Consider the following 16,306-nt stretch of genomic DNA (forward strand, 5'->3'; position numbering starts at 1 on the left):
CACACACCTACATACCGAACAGTATAATCAGGAGCAAGGTAAGCCAGATCGAGGCAGCCCTAGGGGAGGGCAGTTTGCCATTTTTGAAAGAAGAATCAGAAAGATGACATTTGCACAAAAGACCCATAAGAAGCAACGGTGCAAGCCCTGTGGGTAAGGGAGAACTGAATAGAAAGAATGGAGTGCCGAAACTGAGGTAGGCATGTACCTGTCGCGCTCAAGGGCCAGTGTGGGTGCAGAGACCAGAGGAAAGAGACACGTGAGGAGGCAAAGAGACATGCAGAGCAAGGCTCTGTCGCCTGCTCTTCAGACTCCAGGTGAAATAAGGAGCCTCTGGGGGCTCAGAGCAGACAAGCCGCACAACCCAGCAGCAGGGAGACTGGTGACGCAGCCTGTCTGCTCTCTAGCTAAGTACAAAGTCAAATGCACAGTTCTTTTCCGATGCTGCTGTTCAGCCAAACACAACAAAGAAAACCGCGCCTGCGCTGAACACTGCAGGCTCACGCTCAAGGTGGGCCGCACTGTCTCCACCCAAATCCTGCACCACCATGTGGGCAGGGTTTGGGTGTCTTTGAATTTTGTTATCCTCAGGGGTTCCCAAACCAGTCTCCTGTGGATACCCAGGGATTCATCCCACGGCTTTGTACAGCCAACGCCCTCCTGAGGCTTAGAAGATGATGCCACTGCTAAAAACTTTCAGAACCACAAACGTGGCCCAGTTCTGAGACTAGAGGTTCTGCTATGTGCCTGCAGGACCAAGAAGGCCGCTGTTGGGAGGAGCTGAGGATGAGGGCATTGTGGGGGAGTACGTAAGGGCAGCTTGGGAGAGAACAGAGCCTCTCGGAGTTCCTGAAGGGAAAGCCATGAGGAAGGTGTGGGGACAGGGCAGGGGCAGCTTAGCCAGCAGATGGTGCCCCGGGCGGAGGGGAGGGGGTTGGGGGTGGGGAGAGTCGTTCCTCCGGCTGCTCCTCATTTCTACACACTGGGTCCCTGAGATGTGCCAAGGTCTGTCAACACTGAAGGAAAAAATCAGAGAGGCCAAGCTCAAAGAGCTGCCGCATCCGCCATGGACATTTGGCACGGATTTGGGGTCATAAAGCATGGCCAGGAAAGGTTTGTTAGGCCATTCCTGAGGTGAGCCAGATGTCCCCAGGGCCCCTACAGCCATACTTGGGATGGGCCTTATCTGTGGAGAACCTTCCAGAGCTGACCCAGGAGAAGGCTGCCACACAGATACACACATAGAGCCAGTAGGGTCAGCAGGTACCTCCGGGGCCAGGCAGGGCAGGACCAGTGAAGTGTCGGTGCTCTCCTGCCTTCTGATAAACCCAAGAAGGCTGGAGGCAAGCAGAGGACGAGGGCAAAGGAAAGGGGGGGGGGGAGTGAGGCCCAGTGTGGGAAGATAAGACCGAGCATGCAGCCTCAGTGCCGAGGACGACGACAGGGCCAAGCAGGGTAAGGAGATATGAGTGTCTGGGCCTCCAAATAGCACAGGTGTGAACACCGTGGACTACAGGTGACTCAGAGAGGGCCTCAGAAGCTGGGGGCTCCGGCGTGCACAGGCCTTTTCATTCAGTCAGCTTTTGAAGACTTCCTAGAAAAGGCCGCTTGGAAGCGTTTCAAATTATTAAGAGATAGTCATGGACTCTTGGGTGGAAGTTCTAACGCTGGGTGGGGCCTCAAAATTCGTGAGACAAGGAGAGAACAGGACCAAAAGGCGATGATGGATGGATGATGGTACCAGGTACAACAGGCTATAGGAGGACATGATCTGAGTGACCCAGGGACACCCCCACAGAGGCATTTTATGAGACAGAGAGGAAGAGAAACCACAGCTTTCCTCCCTGAGTAGTCCACAGCAGCATCCTGGTAGAGGAGGCAGCTGGTCCGGAACATTCCAGGCAAAGGTATAACTGCATAGGAGGCGTAGACTTCCAGAGAAGCAGGTGGTACCTTGACTGACGGGAGGACAGCGGGGAGACCTGTCCCCACCTGTCCTCGAAGCTGACCCAGGACAGCTCCTGGTCAGGGACCTGGGTGTTCCCAGCAGGGAGGTTGGGCAGTGGGTAGAGGTGGGTGCTGGGCTGTGGGGTTCCCTCTTTCTCCCACACGGCAGACATCTGGCTTCTTCCAACACAGCTGTCCTAGACTGACCTGGCCCGTCAGTTTTTCTTTGCTCTGTGCTACCTGGGTCCGCACTGAGGACTCGGCCTCTCTGTCCCCTTGGTCTTCTACCCAGCCAACCCAACCAGAGCTTTGTGAGAACAGTTTCCCTGAGCGGCCAGCCAGTGCTACAGTGGCAGGGGCAGACTTCCTCTGTACCTCAAGGCACTGGATCTTGCACACCTCCACAGCCTGTATCTTTCTCACTTCCCTGTCCGGCCTGAAACAGTACATAGAACCAGGCCTTCCCTAGCCTTAGCGCCCAGGCCGGTTCTGAGTAATGGTGGGGAATAAATTCGGCTGTGTTGATGAAGAGAAAGCTGAGGACTGAGTGTGTGTCCCTTGGTGCAAAGCCTGCCTGCATCCCCGAGGACTGTGGAGAGGTGAATCTGATGCAAGTAGCATCATAGAAGAGGGCGGAGGTTTCCCAGAGTCAAAGTGGGCTGTCACATGCACTTTCACGCCCCCTCTCTTCTCAGCTGCCTTTGCCTTCAGTGCAAGCCTCAGGTTTACACGAAAGATAGCCACTGAGTCTACTGTCCAAGCCCTGGACCCAAGCTGGGAGTCATCCCCCGTGCTCCCCCAAAAGAGCCTCTCCCTCCACCCCCAGGCTCCACCCAAGTTTTTATAAGAGTGAAATCAGGCCGAGGAAACATTAAACACAGCCTTGAAAGGGTAAAGAAGCTGTGAGTGTGCAAGAGAGGCGAAAGCGGAGGGTGGGGCCAGGGCAGGCCCACACAGCTGGGGGCGGGGCGGGGATGTGCTGATCTTTGTTTGCACAGACCTTGATGATACGCCAAACACAGTCTCATGTGTTTGCTTCTTGCCTCCACCAACAAGGAGGGCTAGAGCAGAATCAGACGCTGGATGGGAGGAGGGGCGCTTTAGAGAGCTGGAGAGCTTCCAACGGTGTTCCAAGCCGATCTACCTCTTACATACCCTACACCTTTGACTGCACTACCCCAGCCACTAAGCCCCTGTTGATTTCTCCTGCGGGGCCACTGCTGGAATGTCCTTTAAGGTCAACTGGTAAGCACTTGGGCTCCCCCATGCAGATTCACAAAATCTCTCTATCTCCCCTGATGACTCAGAGTGGGGTGAAAGACAGGTGCCCATCCACCCAACACCGGTGAAGACCTGAGGCTGCCAGGCCGTGGAGGTGAGGGCCGGCCGACCCACGGCAGAGGGTAAACTATGTTTAAGAGGGATTATTTGGTTCTGAAAAAAAAAAAATCAGTGTCTAGGCAAGCTCACCAGCTCGTCTTCCCCAAGGATCTAATCCCTTGGGTGTCCGCAGAGCATCCCTGGGGGCAGAGACCACATCCCTGGTGTTTGTGCTCCATGAACATTAGGGGAATGGCATCATTATCCTAATAGGTGGCCCAGGGACACACAGGGAGCCGGGGTGTTAGGAGGCCGTGGCTCCCAGAGGCCCCCAGGAGACAGAAATCCAGGGTCTTCTGACAGGAGTGAGCGTTCTCTCTGCTGTCATCTCTGTACATTCAAAGCAGGCTCAAAAGAGACCGTGAGAGGTGACGATGCTGGGACGGTCTGTGAGTAGGTTCCCTGTGATAGCCAGAGGTCTCGGAAGAGACAGACGCTCACAAGACATATTTCTTTCTAAGGAGCAGGCAGAAGGGCTCCAGAGCACGCTGATATGTGAGCACAGGTTACCTTGAGGTTGAGTACATCTTCCTGTTTTGGCCACATGCAAGAAAGTGGCTGAAGAGTGAAGGCGAGTTTCTCTATTACCCACAAGCGGTCATTATGTGGCCACTGAAACCTCAGTGGTTTGCACTTTTGCTGGGTGAGAAAGACAGGTTCTAGACCACAGCTCTTTCCAGAAGGTTCCAAGGGACTGTTGTCTCCAGCCTCTTTCCTTAAGAACCACGGTTAAAGCGGCCCCACCCCCATCCCTGGGCCTGAATCGCCTTCAGGCAAGCTGACAGGGAATGTGAGGCTACCCCGGTGGCTGACATGAGGCTCTGTCTGAGTGGGGTCGACTGACAGAGCGGAGACATCCTGGGTCTCAGCCGACCTGGGACTCTAGTCCTCTGAATTCTCCAGCCCCCACTGGTGCCCCAAACCTGGCCGCCCCCAGATCGTTATGGAGTTCAAATCTGTCTCCAGGTGTGGGTTGAGGCCATCTCAGAGAGACCGTGTGAAAATTAATTACTTAACGTGTGTAAAGAGCTTTGAAGATGAAAAGTGCTGTGCAGTGTCCCTAATAACATCTTCAATCCTTTCCGGGGCCCAAATCACCTCTGAGCTCACCTTTAAGATGAGGCCTTGAGGAGTTCCTGGCAGCCTCCCCAAGCCTATAAACAACATAAAATGGTTTTTTGCTGCTTTCACACAGCCAGCCCCAGCTCTCCCCACCAATAAAAGGAGCACAGAGGATCAGAGAGACCCAAAGGGCTCCAAGTCTTCACACTCTGCGGCCCACACCAAGCCCCACAAGCACTCCGCCATCACCCAGCTCGGCGCCATGTCCTGTCGCTCCTACAGGGTCAGTCCAGGATGTGGAGTTACCAGAAACTTCAGCTCCTGCTCCGCGGTGGCCCCCAAAACCGGCAACCGCTGCTGCATCAGCGCCGCCCCCTTCCGAGGAGCGTCCTGCTACCGCGGCTTGACCGGCTTCAGCAGCAGAAGCCTCTGTAACCCGAGCCCCTGCGGGCCCCGCATGGCTGTAGGAGGCTTCCGCGCTGGCTCCTGCGGACGCAGCTTCGGGTACCGCTCTGGGGGCGTCTGCGGGCCCAGCCCCCCCTGCATCACCACCGTCTCTGTCAACGAGAGCCTGCTCACGCCCCTCAACCTGGAGATCGACCCCAACGCGCAGTGCGTGAAGCATGAGGAGAAGGAGCAGATCAAGTGCCTCAACAGCAGGTTCGCGGCCTTCATCGACAAGGTGGGTGTCCCGGCTCAGCCCAGAGCAGACCTCACGCCTGACCTCCATCGGGAAGGTCCCAATCTGTGGCGGAGACAAATTGACTGCCAGGTTAGGGACAGGAGAGTGGAAGAAATGCAGACCCACATAGATGGATGGGTCCCCTGCCTTCGTTCAGTACTTTGACAGTTTACTACGAAGTCTAGAAATTGAGTCTCTGGTTTAGTGTGTGCGTGTGCGCGCGCGTGTGCGTGTGCACCCAAGTGTGTGCTTCTCTGAGGACAACGTGAAAAGGCAGGGGTGTCCCTGAAAGCCTGGTTAGGGCTGAGGGCAATACAAGCGACCCTCAGTGCCCAGGCAGCATAGGAAGTGGATGGGAGCTGCTCAGGTCACACTGCCTCCTCAGGGGCTGGCTGTGACACTCTGTAGTGTGACACCCACGGCAGGATACAGCCTGAGTAGCAGGATGGATTTGAGAGCTCTGTTAAGGAAAGTACAGGCCAAGAGCAAGCATCCAATAAATGCCAATGGTCACTATCTCTTTCCCAAAGACAGTGGAGGAGGAGGTACGGCAGCTAACCGAGCCAGGGGGACTGGAGGAGAGGCGGGGGGGGGGGGTGGCCTGCCTGGAAGGGCACCCATCAATGCTGGCAAAGTACCAAAGTTGGGCAGCTGCCTCCCACGGGGCTGTGGGAAAGGAGCCTAAAAGTCAAAGCTGTGGGATTCTGGGGTCTGGACCCTGGAGACCGCAGGAATGGCATTGCTGATGCACCTCTTTGGTGGCCTTAATAAGTGCTCAAAATCACCCTGTGGGCAGATCTTAATATTCTTGTTATAACAACAAATGGAGCCGAGAGAGCTCAGGGGCACTGCTCAGGCACACCGTGGCCAGTGAAGACCATGGACGGGACGTCACTCCACCAGAGAGTGTGAGAGGGTCCCCTCATCCTCAGGAGTCTGCGTCCCTGGCTACAAGGTGGATAAAATAGCACCTGCCTCGACACAGACTCGTGCTAAGTGAATGCACTTCATAGACACATGACTCAGACATAGGCAGACACAGACATATAGAAATAGAGAAAGATACAGACACAGAAACCTTAGAAATAGGCAGGCAAAGACATAAGGACAGAAAAAAGACAAAGACCTTGATAAAGACAGAAAAATATAAAGATGTAGACACAGAAAACAAAAAAAGATCTCAGACACAGACATGAACAGACAGCCATAGAGGTGGTGTGTGTGTGTGTGTGTGTGTGTGTGTGTGTGTGTGTGGTGTGTGTGTTGGTGTGTGGTGTGTGTTGGTGTGTGGTGTGTGTTGGTGTGGTGTGTGTGTGTGTGGTTGTGTGGTGGTGTGTGTGTGGTGTGTGTGTGTGTGTGTGTTGGTGTTGTGTGTGGGTGTGTGTGGTGTGTGGTGTGTGTGGTGTGTGGTGTGTGTGTGTGTGTGTGTGTGGTGTGTGTGTGGTGTGTGTGTGGTGTGTGTGGGTGTGTGGTGGTGTGTGTGGGTGTGGTGGTGTGGATGTGTGTGTGTGTGTTGTGTGGTGTGTGTGTGTGTGTGTGGTGTGTGTGTGGTGTGTGTTGTGTGGTGTGTGTGTGGTGTGTGTGTGGTGTGTGTGTGGTGTTTGTGTGTGTGTGTGTTGTGTGGGTGTGGTGTGTGTGTGTGTGTGTGTGTGTGTGGTGTGTGTTTGGTGTGGTGTTGTGTTGTGTGTTGTGGGTGTGTGGTGTGTGTGGTGGTTGTGGTGTGTGGTGTGTGTGTGGGTGGTGTGTGTGTGTGGGTGGTGTGTGTGTGTGGTGTGGTGTGTGTGTGGTGTGTGTGTGTGGTGTTGGTGTGTGTGTGTGGTGTGTGTGTTGGGTGTGTGTGTGGTGTGTGTGTGGTGTGTGTGGTGTGTGTGTTGTGTGTCGGTGTGTGGTGGTTGTGGTGTGTGTCTGTGGTGTGGTGTGTGGTGTGTGTGTGCTGTGTGTGTGTGGTGTGTGGTGTGTGTGTGTGGTGTGGTGTGTGTGTGCTGTGTGTGCGTGTGTGTGTGTGTGTGGTGTGTGTGTGTGTGTGTGTTGCGTGTGGTGTGTGTGTGTGTGTGTGTGTGTGTGTGGTGTGGTGTGGTGTGTGGTGTGTGTGTTGTGTGTGTGTGTGTGGTTGTGTGTGGTGTGTGTGTGGTGTGTTGTGTGTGTGTGTGTGGTGGTGTGTGTGTGGTGTGTGTGTGGTGTGTGGTGGTGTGGTGTGTGGGTGCTGTGTGTGTTGTTGTGTGTGTGGTGTGTGCTGTGCGTGTGTGTGTGGTGGTGTTGTGTGGGCTGTTGTGTGTGTGTGTTGGTGTGTGTCGTGGTGGTGTGTGTGGTGTGTGTGTGTGGTGTGGTGTGGTGTGTGTGTGGTTGTGGTGTGTGTGTGTGGTGTGTGTGTGGTGTGGTGTGTTGTGTGTGCTGTGGTGTGTTGTGGTGTGTGTGTGGTGGTGTGTGTGTGTGTGGTGTGTGTGTGGTGTGTGTGTGGTGTGTGTGGTGTGTGTGTGTGTGTGTGTGTGTGTGTGGTGTGGTGTGTGGTGTGTGGTGTGTGTGTGGTGTGTGTGTGGTGTGTGTGTGGGTGTGTCGTGGTGTGTGGTTGTGTGTGTGGTGTGTGTTGTGTGTGGTGTGTGGTGTGTGGTGGTGTTGTGTGTGGTGTGTGTGTTGTGTGGTTTGTGTGTGTGTGGTTGTGTGGTGTGTGGTGGGTGTGTGTGTGTGGTGTGTGTGTGGTGTGTGTGTGTGTGGTGTTGTGTGTGGTGTGTGTGTGGTGTTTGTGTGGTGTGTGTGTGTGTGTGTGTGTGTGGTTGTGTGTGGTGGTGTTTGTGTGTGGTGTGGGTGTGTGGTGTGTGTGGTGTGTTGTGGTGTGTGGTGTGTGTGTGTGTGTGTGTGTGTGGCGTGGGGTGTGTGTGGTGTGGGGTGTGTGTGTGTGTGTTGTGTGGTGTGTGGTGTGTGGTGTGTGGTGTGTGTGTGTGTGTGTGTGTGGTTGTTGGTGTGTGTGGTGTGTTGGTGTGTGTGTGTTGTGTGGTGTGGTGTGTGGGTGTGTGTGGGGTGTGTGTGTGGTGTGTGTGGGTGTGGTGTGGTGGTGTGTGTGGTGTGTGGTGCTGTGTGTGTGTGTGTGTGTGGTGTGTGTTGTGGTGTGTGTGGTGTGTGTGTGGTGTGTGTGGTGTGTGTGTGTGTGGTGTGTGGTGCTGTTGTGCTGTGGATGTGTGGTGTGTGGTGTTGTGTGTGGTGTGGTGTGTGTGTGGTGTGTGTGTGTGTGTGTGGTGTGTGTGTGTGTGTGTGGTGGTGGTGTGTGTGTGGTGTGTGTGTGTGGTGTGTGTGGTGTGGTGTGTGTGGTGTGTGGTGTGTGTGGTGTGTGGTGTGTGGTGTGGTGTGTGGTGTGTGGTGTGTGGTGTGTGGTGTGGTGTGTGTGGTGTGTGGTGTGTGTGTGTACGTGTGTGTTCTATGAGTACACATGTATGGCACGGGGAGTACACATGAGTGTGCGCGCGGCAAGCAGAGCGGGGCTGGCACAGGCCTGGATACCACAGCGTGAATCCTGGAGACGCGTTTGTTGAAAATGAATGACTTGTAATTAGAGTGTGTTTATTGACTTGTTATCCTTGCTACATGTCAGGGACTGTGCTAAACATGTTACACGTCATGTATGAACTGGCTCAGTCTTCACAGCTGTAACACATTGTCATGGAAATAAGAAATATAACAAGAGGTTCAGCAGCTGACCCACCTACAGCAGTAGAACTGGAGCCTGGCCTTGGGCTTTGAGCCAAAGTTCAGTGCTTTTCAGCCAGCATGGGAGGGCAGAGAACGCCAGTAAAGCGCACCACACACAAACACACACACACACACCACATAGAACACACACAAAATACATATATACCATATATACACACACATACACCCCAAACACATACAACACACACACACACACACACACACACACACACACACACACACACTTTCTAAACTCCCACTAAGTCTCTTTCCTCCCCATGAACGGCAGGTGCGCTTCCTGGAGCAGCAGAACAAGCTGCTGGAGACCAAGTGGCACTTCTACCAGAACCAGCGCTGCTGCGAGAGCAACCTGGAGCCGCTGTTTGGAGGCTACATCGAGGCGCTGAAGAGAGAGGCTGAGTGTGTGGAGGCCGACAGCGGGAGGCTGGCTGCAGAGCTCAACCATGTGCAGGAGACCATGGAGGGCTACAAGAAGAGGTGAGTGCGCGTGCCTACCGGACACTGGGGTGGGGGGTGTTCTGCTGCTCTAGGATTCCCAGGGGACTTCCTGGTCCTTGGAGAGTTCCATGCAGAGGAAGTGAGGAGAGGAGTCTTCATGGGCTCCCACCTTTGTCTTCCCCCTTCCTGTGATGGGCTGAGGGCTCTCCCCGCCAGCACAGTGCTCTTTGAGTCTCGGATGCCAGAATGATTTTTAGACTTGGAGGGAAATGTGCTATCAGGAACCCATCCCAAAGGCAAAGGGCTTGGGAATACAAGCCAGGCTGAGGCAAGACCCAGTCAGGAACAACAGTACAAACAGATCACACAAAGACAATGTCACACTGCAGGGGGAAAGGTTTAATCCTCTTCTGACCCCCTGGAAGAACCGGGCTAGGAGCTGAGGTGGGATTCCAGGTGTGGGCTCTGAGCTCCAGTCCTCCCTCTCCTCCATCCAGGTATGAAGAGGAGGTGGCTCTGAGGGCCACGGCAGAGAACGAGTTTGTGGTTCTAAAGAAGGTAAGCGGCCACTTACAGGGCAGGAAGGGAGGGTAGGCGCCACCTCTGTGACCTCCAGGCACAGGCCCCATGGTGGCCAGACCACCCATCCCTGGGCCTTTCCACACGCGCTGCCCTCCTCTCTGTCTCCCCCTCCTCAGGATGTGGACTGTGCCTACTTACGTAAAGCGGACCTGGAGGCCAACGTGGAGGCCCTGGTGGAGGAGTCCAGCTTCCTCAAGCGCCTCTATGAAGAGGTAGGGACGCACACCCACATGCTGGCACGGCTCGTGGAAAGGAGACACAGAGATGGGGGTTGGGGTGCCTGGGCCCTGTCTCTGTGAGCGCTCAGCAACATGTCACATGGCTATGACTATGACCTGCATCCATGCGAAAGGGTATAGAGTGTCGGGTGTGCATATCTCTTGTGCATCTGGGTTCACGTGTGTGTGTGTGTGTGTGCGCGCGCGCGCGCGCGCAAGCACGGGCACATATACATGTTTCTGTGCCTGTGCATAACTCTACATGTTGGACTGTGTTTGCATGCGAGTCTATAGATGGATATGCAGATGTGTGGGGATGACATGTACAGAGGGCCACAGTGGACTCCTTACTGTTTGGCATTCAAACCCAGTCCCTTGGGCTGAGTCTGCAGGCCAGGCCTTTCCCACGGTACTCCCATTCTCAGTTCGGAGGCTGACCCCAGGTGATGTTCAGGGCTTCCGGCTTTGCTGTTCGGTATTGCCTGTGAGCGTAGGGGCAGGGGTCACTGATCTTCCTCCCGAGCACTACCAGACAACCAACACTGCCTCACCAGGCCTGGAAAAGGCACCAAGCATGATGCCCTTGCTGTCGTCTCCGCAGGAGACCCGCGTCCTCCACTCCCACATCTCAGACACCTCCGTCATCGTCAAGATGGACAACAGCCGGGACCTGAACATGGACTGCGTCGTGGCTGAGATCAAGGCTCAGTATGATGACGTTGCCAGCCGCAGCCGGGCAGAGGCCGAGTCCTGGTACCGCACCAAGGTGGGTGCCTCCTCAGTGTGGTGTGGGAGCCATGCATGGTGTCTGTCGGAAGAGGGAACGGCTGACGGTCTCAGGCTGGGGCAGCCAGCCACAGCTGCTACGCGGAGGGGTCGCGCACGCTCACACTCATTGGTGTTATGCTGGAGGGGGGGGGTCATCCCACTGTGCTTCACAAGCCTCTGTCACCCATCTCCAACCTCCAGTGCGAGGAGATGAAGGCCACGGTGATCCGGCACGGGGAGACCCTGCGCCGCACCAGGGAAGAGATGAACGAGCTGAACCGCATGGTCCAGAGGCTGACGGCCGAGATAGAGAACGCCAAGTGCCAGGTGGGTCATCGAGCGGATTCAGATAAGCACTGAGCAGGGGCAGGCAGTGTCACCAGGCCCTTTGCCCACTATGGTGAAGTGGCATGACTCAAATTAATCATGAGAGGAAGTGGAGACCTAGAGGGAAGGCAGGGCTTCCCAGGTATCCTAACAGCGCTTGTGCTGGGTGAGCCAGACTGCCGACTTTCAACAGAGATGTAGCCCCTTCCTCAGCCATTGCCCACCAGGAAAGCAAGATGCTTAACCCGCCCTCTCTGCCCCCAACCCCCTCCTCAGGTCGCCAGCACATCCAACTACCCACCATGGACCTTATCCATGGCTCTCAGTACCCTTGCTCTGTAACAGACGGAGGAGGCCAGCTGTGCCCCCATGTTACCCTTGTCTTCTTCTAATAAGATGTCCCCTCTCCCCCCCAACAGCGTGCCAAGCTGGAGGCCGCCGTGGCTGAAGCAGAGCAGCAGGGCGAGGCCGCCCTGGCTGATGCCCGCTGCAAGCTGGCTGAGCTGGAGGCTGCCCTGCAGAAGGCTAAGCAGGACATGGCCTGCCTGCTCAAGGAGTACCAGGAGGTGATGAACTCCAAGCTGGGGCTGGACATCGAGATCGCCACCTACAGGCGCCTGCTGGAGGGCGAGGAGCACAGGTGAGCTGAGAACCTTGGGGGATTCCACTGAGGGACAACGCTGTCTTGAACACGCAAGCTGGCCAGGGCCTGTCAGTCCTTGGATGGAACAGGGAGACCCTGGTCCTCACAGTGAACTGTCTTGGGCACGAGTGTGACGCACAGCTCTGACACACTCTACACCAGGCCAGGTTTCAGTAACAATGGTTACCTATCACATAAATGTTCTATGTCAAGTACCCCTTTATAACCCGCCATCCTAACAGGTAAGTACCAGTGTTCCTATCAAAAGACAGAGGTCAATTGCCTCAATGTTCAGAGCCTTTCCCATGGCCACAAAGTCACTACGCTGGGGGCTGGGACCCAATACTCGGTCCTGGGCTTCTAAAGCCCCTTTGTAGCTTCCCTTGAGGCTAGGCTCATGTGCAATAAGGATGATGTACCCTCTGTACAGGCAGCTCTGCCTCATCCTTGCTGTGAGCACTGCTGCCATTCTGCAGACTCGGGCACTCTGACTGCAGGCAGTGTGTCAAATCACAATTCCACTCGCTGCTGTGCTAAGCCAGGAGGGCTGGTCTGCATGGGATGGGGACTCATCAAAGAAAGAAAGTGAACATTCTGTGAGGATTTGGGGGAGCCCTTCCTGCCTCTCAGGAGATAAGTCTTACCTAACACACGCTGACCTTGTCTGTCCCCAGGCAACTGTCTCGAGGAATCCAGCTCTCTGCTTGGAACTAATAGCACTTTCTTTTCTTCCTAGGCTGTGTGAAGGTGTAGGCTCTGTGAATGTCTGTAAGTATCTGCTGGAAATGCCCCCTAGAAAAATGGCTTTGGGGGTGAGCAAAGCTCACCATGGGCCTACCCACATCAAACCTCCTCAGCTTTCTCAGTCTTTCCTCTAAGGCTCTTCTCCAAGGACTATAGGGGGTGGAGAGGGTGTAATCTGGCCACCAGGAACTGCAGTCCAAGGAAAGGGGTCCAGGAATTCTCACATCTCCCCAGATGTGCTTTGAGGTTGAAAGAACAGAACCACTGATCCTTGAGGAGGAGGCAGGCCCTGCATGTGAAGCCCTCAGGGACCTGAGGTGGGTGGGTGATACCCCAGATTGCCCCTCATTCCTCCCTGTTCCTCTTCCCACAGGTGTCAGCAGCTCCCGTGGAGGAGTCACATGTGGGGGCCTCACATACGGCACAACCCCAGGACGCCAGATTGCCTCTGGCCCCTCTGTCACCGGGGGCAGCATCTCAGTGATGGCCCCTGACTCCTGCTCTCCTTGCCAGCCACGCGCCTCCAGCTTCAGCTGTGGGAGCAGCCGCTCAGTGCGCTTTGCTTAGTGCCAGGACCTCCAACTGAGCCACCTGTCTGCCCCAGAGTGATGTGAATGGAAAATGTGTGCTTGCTTGCAGAATCTTCCAGATGTTCCTGTAGGAGGAAAGAGCTCCGGGCTGCTCTCCTCCACTTTCTCCTTTTAGGGAGCTGTTTCTCACTTCTCCTCTGGCTTCACCTTAGAAGGTCATTCCCAACCCTTCCCTTCACCCCAACCCGTCTTCAAATACTTCAAATAACTGATTTGTTTCATTCGCCAAGCTTTCTGGGATACTACCAGTCACTCAGGGTGGCTGGACAATAAAGCTTGGCCTTCTTGGGTCAAGGCATGACCCTAACCACACAGCCATGCTCCTCCCCCAAACCAAGAACCAGAGGGAATCCTCTCCAAGCAGCTCCCATTTCTGGCCCCAGGGACAGGGTCTCAGCAAGCACCTGCCTGTCATTGGCTGGGTTTCCTAACCTTCCTGACTGTCTGCCTTCCTTGGGGCTACCTGCTCTAACCAGACTCCTCAGGGAGTCCTACTACCTACAGCCCCTGGCTAGGGGCCTTTGAACAGGTCTTGCTGTTCAGGATGCCTTTGCACATTTCAGACTCCATACTTGCTCCAGGCCTCCCCCTGCCTATGCAGAAGGACACTGTCTACTGGAGAGCTAGTGGGATGGGGACTATGGTCACTTTCTGTCTGTGGGTGCCTTGCCTTCTGGGTTGACCCCATCTGTGTTTCTATAAATGCTATTGTGATGCAACAGTGTGTGATGTTTTGTGCCAGCGTCCAACGAACTTAGCAAGCCCCACACTGGTAAGCAGCATTTTGGAAAAGCCAAAACCATATGTCACAGGGTAACCTTCTCCCCTCACCCCTGTGACTCCTCCTTTTCCTGTCTATTCCCACGGCCTGATCCACTTGTCCTCCTCTGTCCCTGCTAGCCTGGACACAGCTCCACCTCCCGTGTAGCATCCTCCTCTGAAAACAAGCCATCTTGTTGTCCTAGTCAGGGTTACTACTGCTGTGAGGAAACACCATGACCAAAGGCACTTGGGGAGGAAGGGAGTAATTTTCCTTGTGCTTCCTTTATCACTGAGGGAAGTCAGGAATGGAACTCTAACAGGGCAGGGCCTAGAGGCAGGAGCTGATGCAGAGGCCGTGCAGGGTGCTGCTTACTGGCTTGCTCAGAAACACTAGCCCACGGGTGACACCACCCACAGTGGGCTGGGCCCTCCCCCATCCCCCATCAATCACTAATCAAGAAAATGTCCTACAGGCTTGCCTAGAGCCCAAACTTATAGAGGCATTTCCTCACTTGAGGCTTCCTCCTCTCTGATGACTCTAGCTTGTGTCAAGTTGACATAAAACTAGCCAGCACACTGACCTCTTGTCAACTTCATATACAAAGATATCACTGTTAAAACCACAGCCTTTCCTTTCTTGCTCATCCCCCAAAATAACACATTAATATATAAATCACAATATAAAGCATTTCACACACTTTAAAAGTCCCCCACTGTTACAAATTCATACACATTAAAAATTCTGTTTCTGGACTGGAGAGATGGCTCAGTGGTTAAGAGGGCTGCCTGCTCTTCCAGAGGACCAGGGTTCAATTCCCAGCAACCACATGATGGCTCATGACCATCTAAAATGAGATCTGGTGCCCTCTTCTGGTGCACAGGCATACATGCAGACAGAACACTGTATATGTAGTAAATCAATCAATCTTTTTTTTTAAATACTGTTTCTTTTTTTTTTTTTTTTAATCAATAATGCATGTCTTTAATCCCAGCACTTGGGAGGCAGAGGCAGGTGGATCTCTATGAGTTCGAGGACAACCTAGGGCTACACAGAGAAACCGGTCTCGAAAAAAAAAAAAAAAAATCAAACAAACAAACCAATAGAAAAGAAAAACCAAAAATCTCTTTTAAAATCCAAAAGACCCTTTTAAAACTCAAACTCTCTCTCAACTGTGGCCCCTATAAAATCAAAAATAGACTGAATGCTTTCTTCTTTCAAGAGGGACGATCTAGGGTGCAGTCACAATCTGAACAAAGCAAAACCACGCTCCAAGTGCTTAAACAGCTCCATGTGCAACATCTCAGAGCCGCTCCTGAGCTCCGGGCCCCTTCGGCCGGCCTGGGTCAGGCTCTGCCTTCTGCAGCTCACACGCCGCCACCAGGTCTTCTAGGCTCCGGCTGGCCCCACTCCACGCCTGCCGCTCTTCCTAGTGGTCCTCCCACGCCTGCCGCTCTTCCCGGTGGCCCTCCCACGCCTGCCGCTCTTCCCGGTGGCCCTCCCACGCCTGCCGCTCTTCCTGGTGGCCCTCCCACGCCTGCCGCTCTTCCCGGTGGCCCTCCCACGCCTGCCGCTCTTCCCGGTGGTCCTCCCACGCCTGCTGGCATGGGATATCCCTTGCTGCAGCTGGGCTGCACTTTAACCCTCTCTTGGGCTCTCGTCAGAGACCCCAGCCCCACCACATGGCGCCACGTTTCAGCTGCTCTCCGTGACCCCTTCCTTCTCACCTTCAAAACCAGCACCACCTGGGTGACGCTTACACGTTCCGCTGCCGGCACGAGGTACGAACTTGTCTGCTCTGGGGCACAGCTACTGTGTCCTGCCTCTTGGGAAACACGTCCCAGAAGACTGGACCTCCATGATGGCCTGTCGCTTCTTTTTTTTTTTTTTTTTTTTTTAAGATTTATTTATTATATATACAGTATGCATCAGGTCACATTATAGATGGTTGTGAGCCACCATGTGGGTGCTGGGAATTGAACTCATGACCTCTGGAAGAGCAGGCAGTGCTCTTACCCGCTGAGCCACCTCTCCTTAATCACAGCTGACTCTTCAGCCTCAGCCTCTATTGTCCCCGCGAAGCAGAGGTTTCACTTTAGAGGTTCTGCCCTCTTGCTAATCCCAATTCTCTCTTCAGCCCCAGCTGCCAAGAACCACAGATGCTCTACACACAAGGTCCCACAGAGCCTTTGCTTCCCCCTGTCACTTTGCTCGCCCGGGGCCTCCATCATCTGCACTTCTCTCAACGGTTTTATCTTCCAAGCTCCTAACAGAACAGTCCACCAAGCTCTCAAAAGCCATGGCTGTTCTAGACCTTCCACAGCCCTCCCCAAAGCACAGCTATACCCCACCACCCTGACACCGATTTCTGTCTTGGTTAAGTTACCATTGCCGTAGTGAAACACCGTGGCCAAAAGCAACGTGTGGGAGGAAAGGATTTATTTCACTCACAGTTCCGTGTCA

At 54.4% G+C, this 16,306-nt stretch overlaps 1 protein-coding gene across 1 annotated transcript; it reads left to right on the forward strand.

Moving 5' to 3' along the window:
• The first annotated feature begins 4,574 nt into the window (after positions 1-4,574).
• Positions 4,575-13,398, forward strand: LOC127186615 (keratin, type II cuticular Hb5). Its single transcript, XM_051142872.1, has 9 exons — positions 4,575-5,071; positions 9,042-9,250; positions 9,709-9,769; positions 9,910-10,005; positions 10,613-10,777; positions 10,981-11,106; positions 11,526-11,746; positions 12,486-12,517; positions 12,867-13,398. Exons 1-9 carry the CDS (start codon positions 4,652-4,654, stop codon positions 13,058-13,060), a joined length of 1,524 nt encoding a protein of 507 aa, XP_050998829.1. The 5' UTR covers positions 4,575-4,651; the 3' UTR covers positions 13,061-13,398.
• The last annotated feature ends 2,908 nt before the right edge of the window (positions 13,399-16,306 follow it).

Source organism: Acomys russatus, unplaced genomic scaffold (assembly GCF_903995435.1).
Source record: "Acomys russatus unplaced genomic scaffold, mAcoRus1.1, whole genome shotgun sequence".
NCBI classification, from domain to species: Eukaryota; Metazoa; Chordata; class Mammalia; order Rodentia; family Muridae; genus Acomys; species Acomys russatus.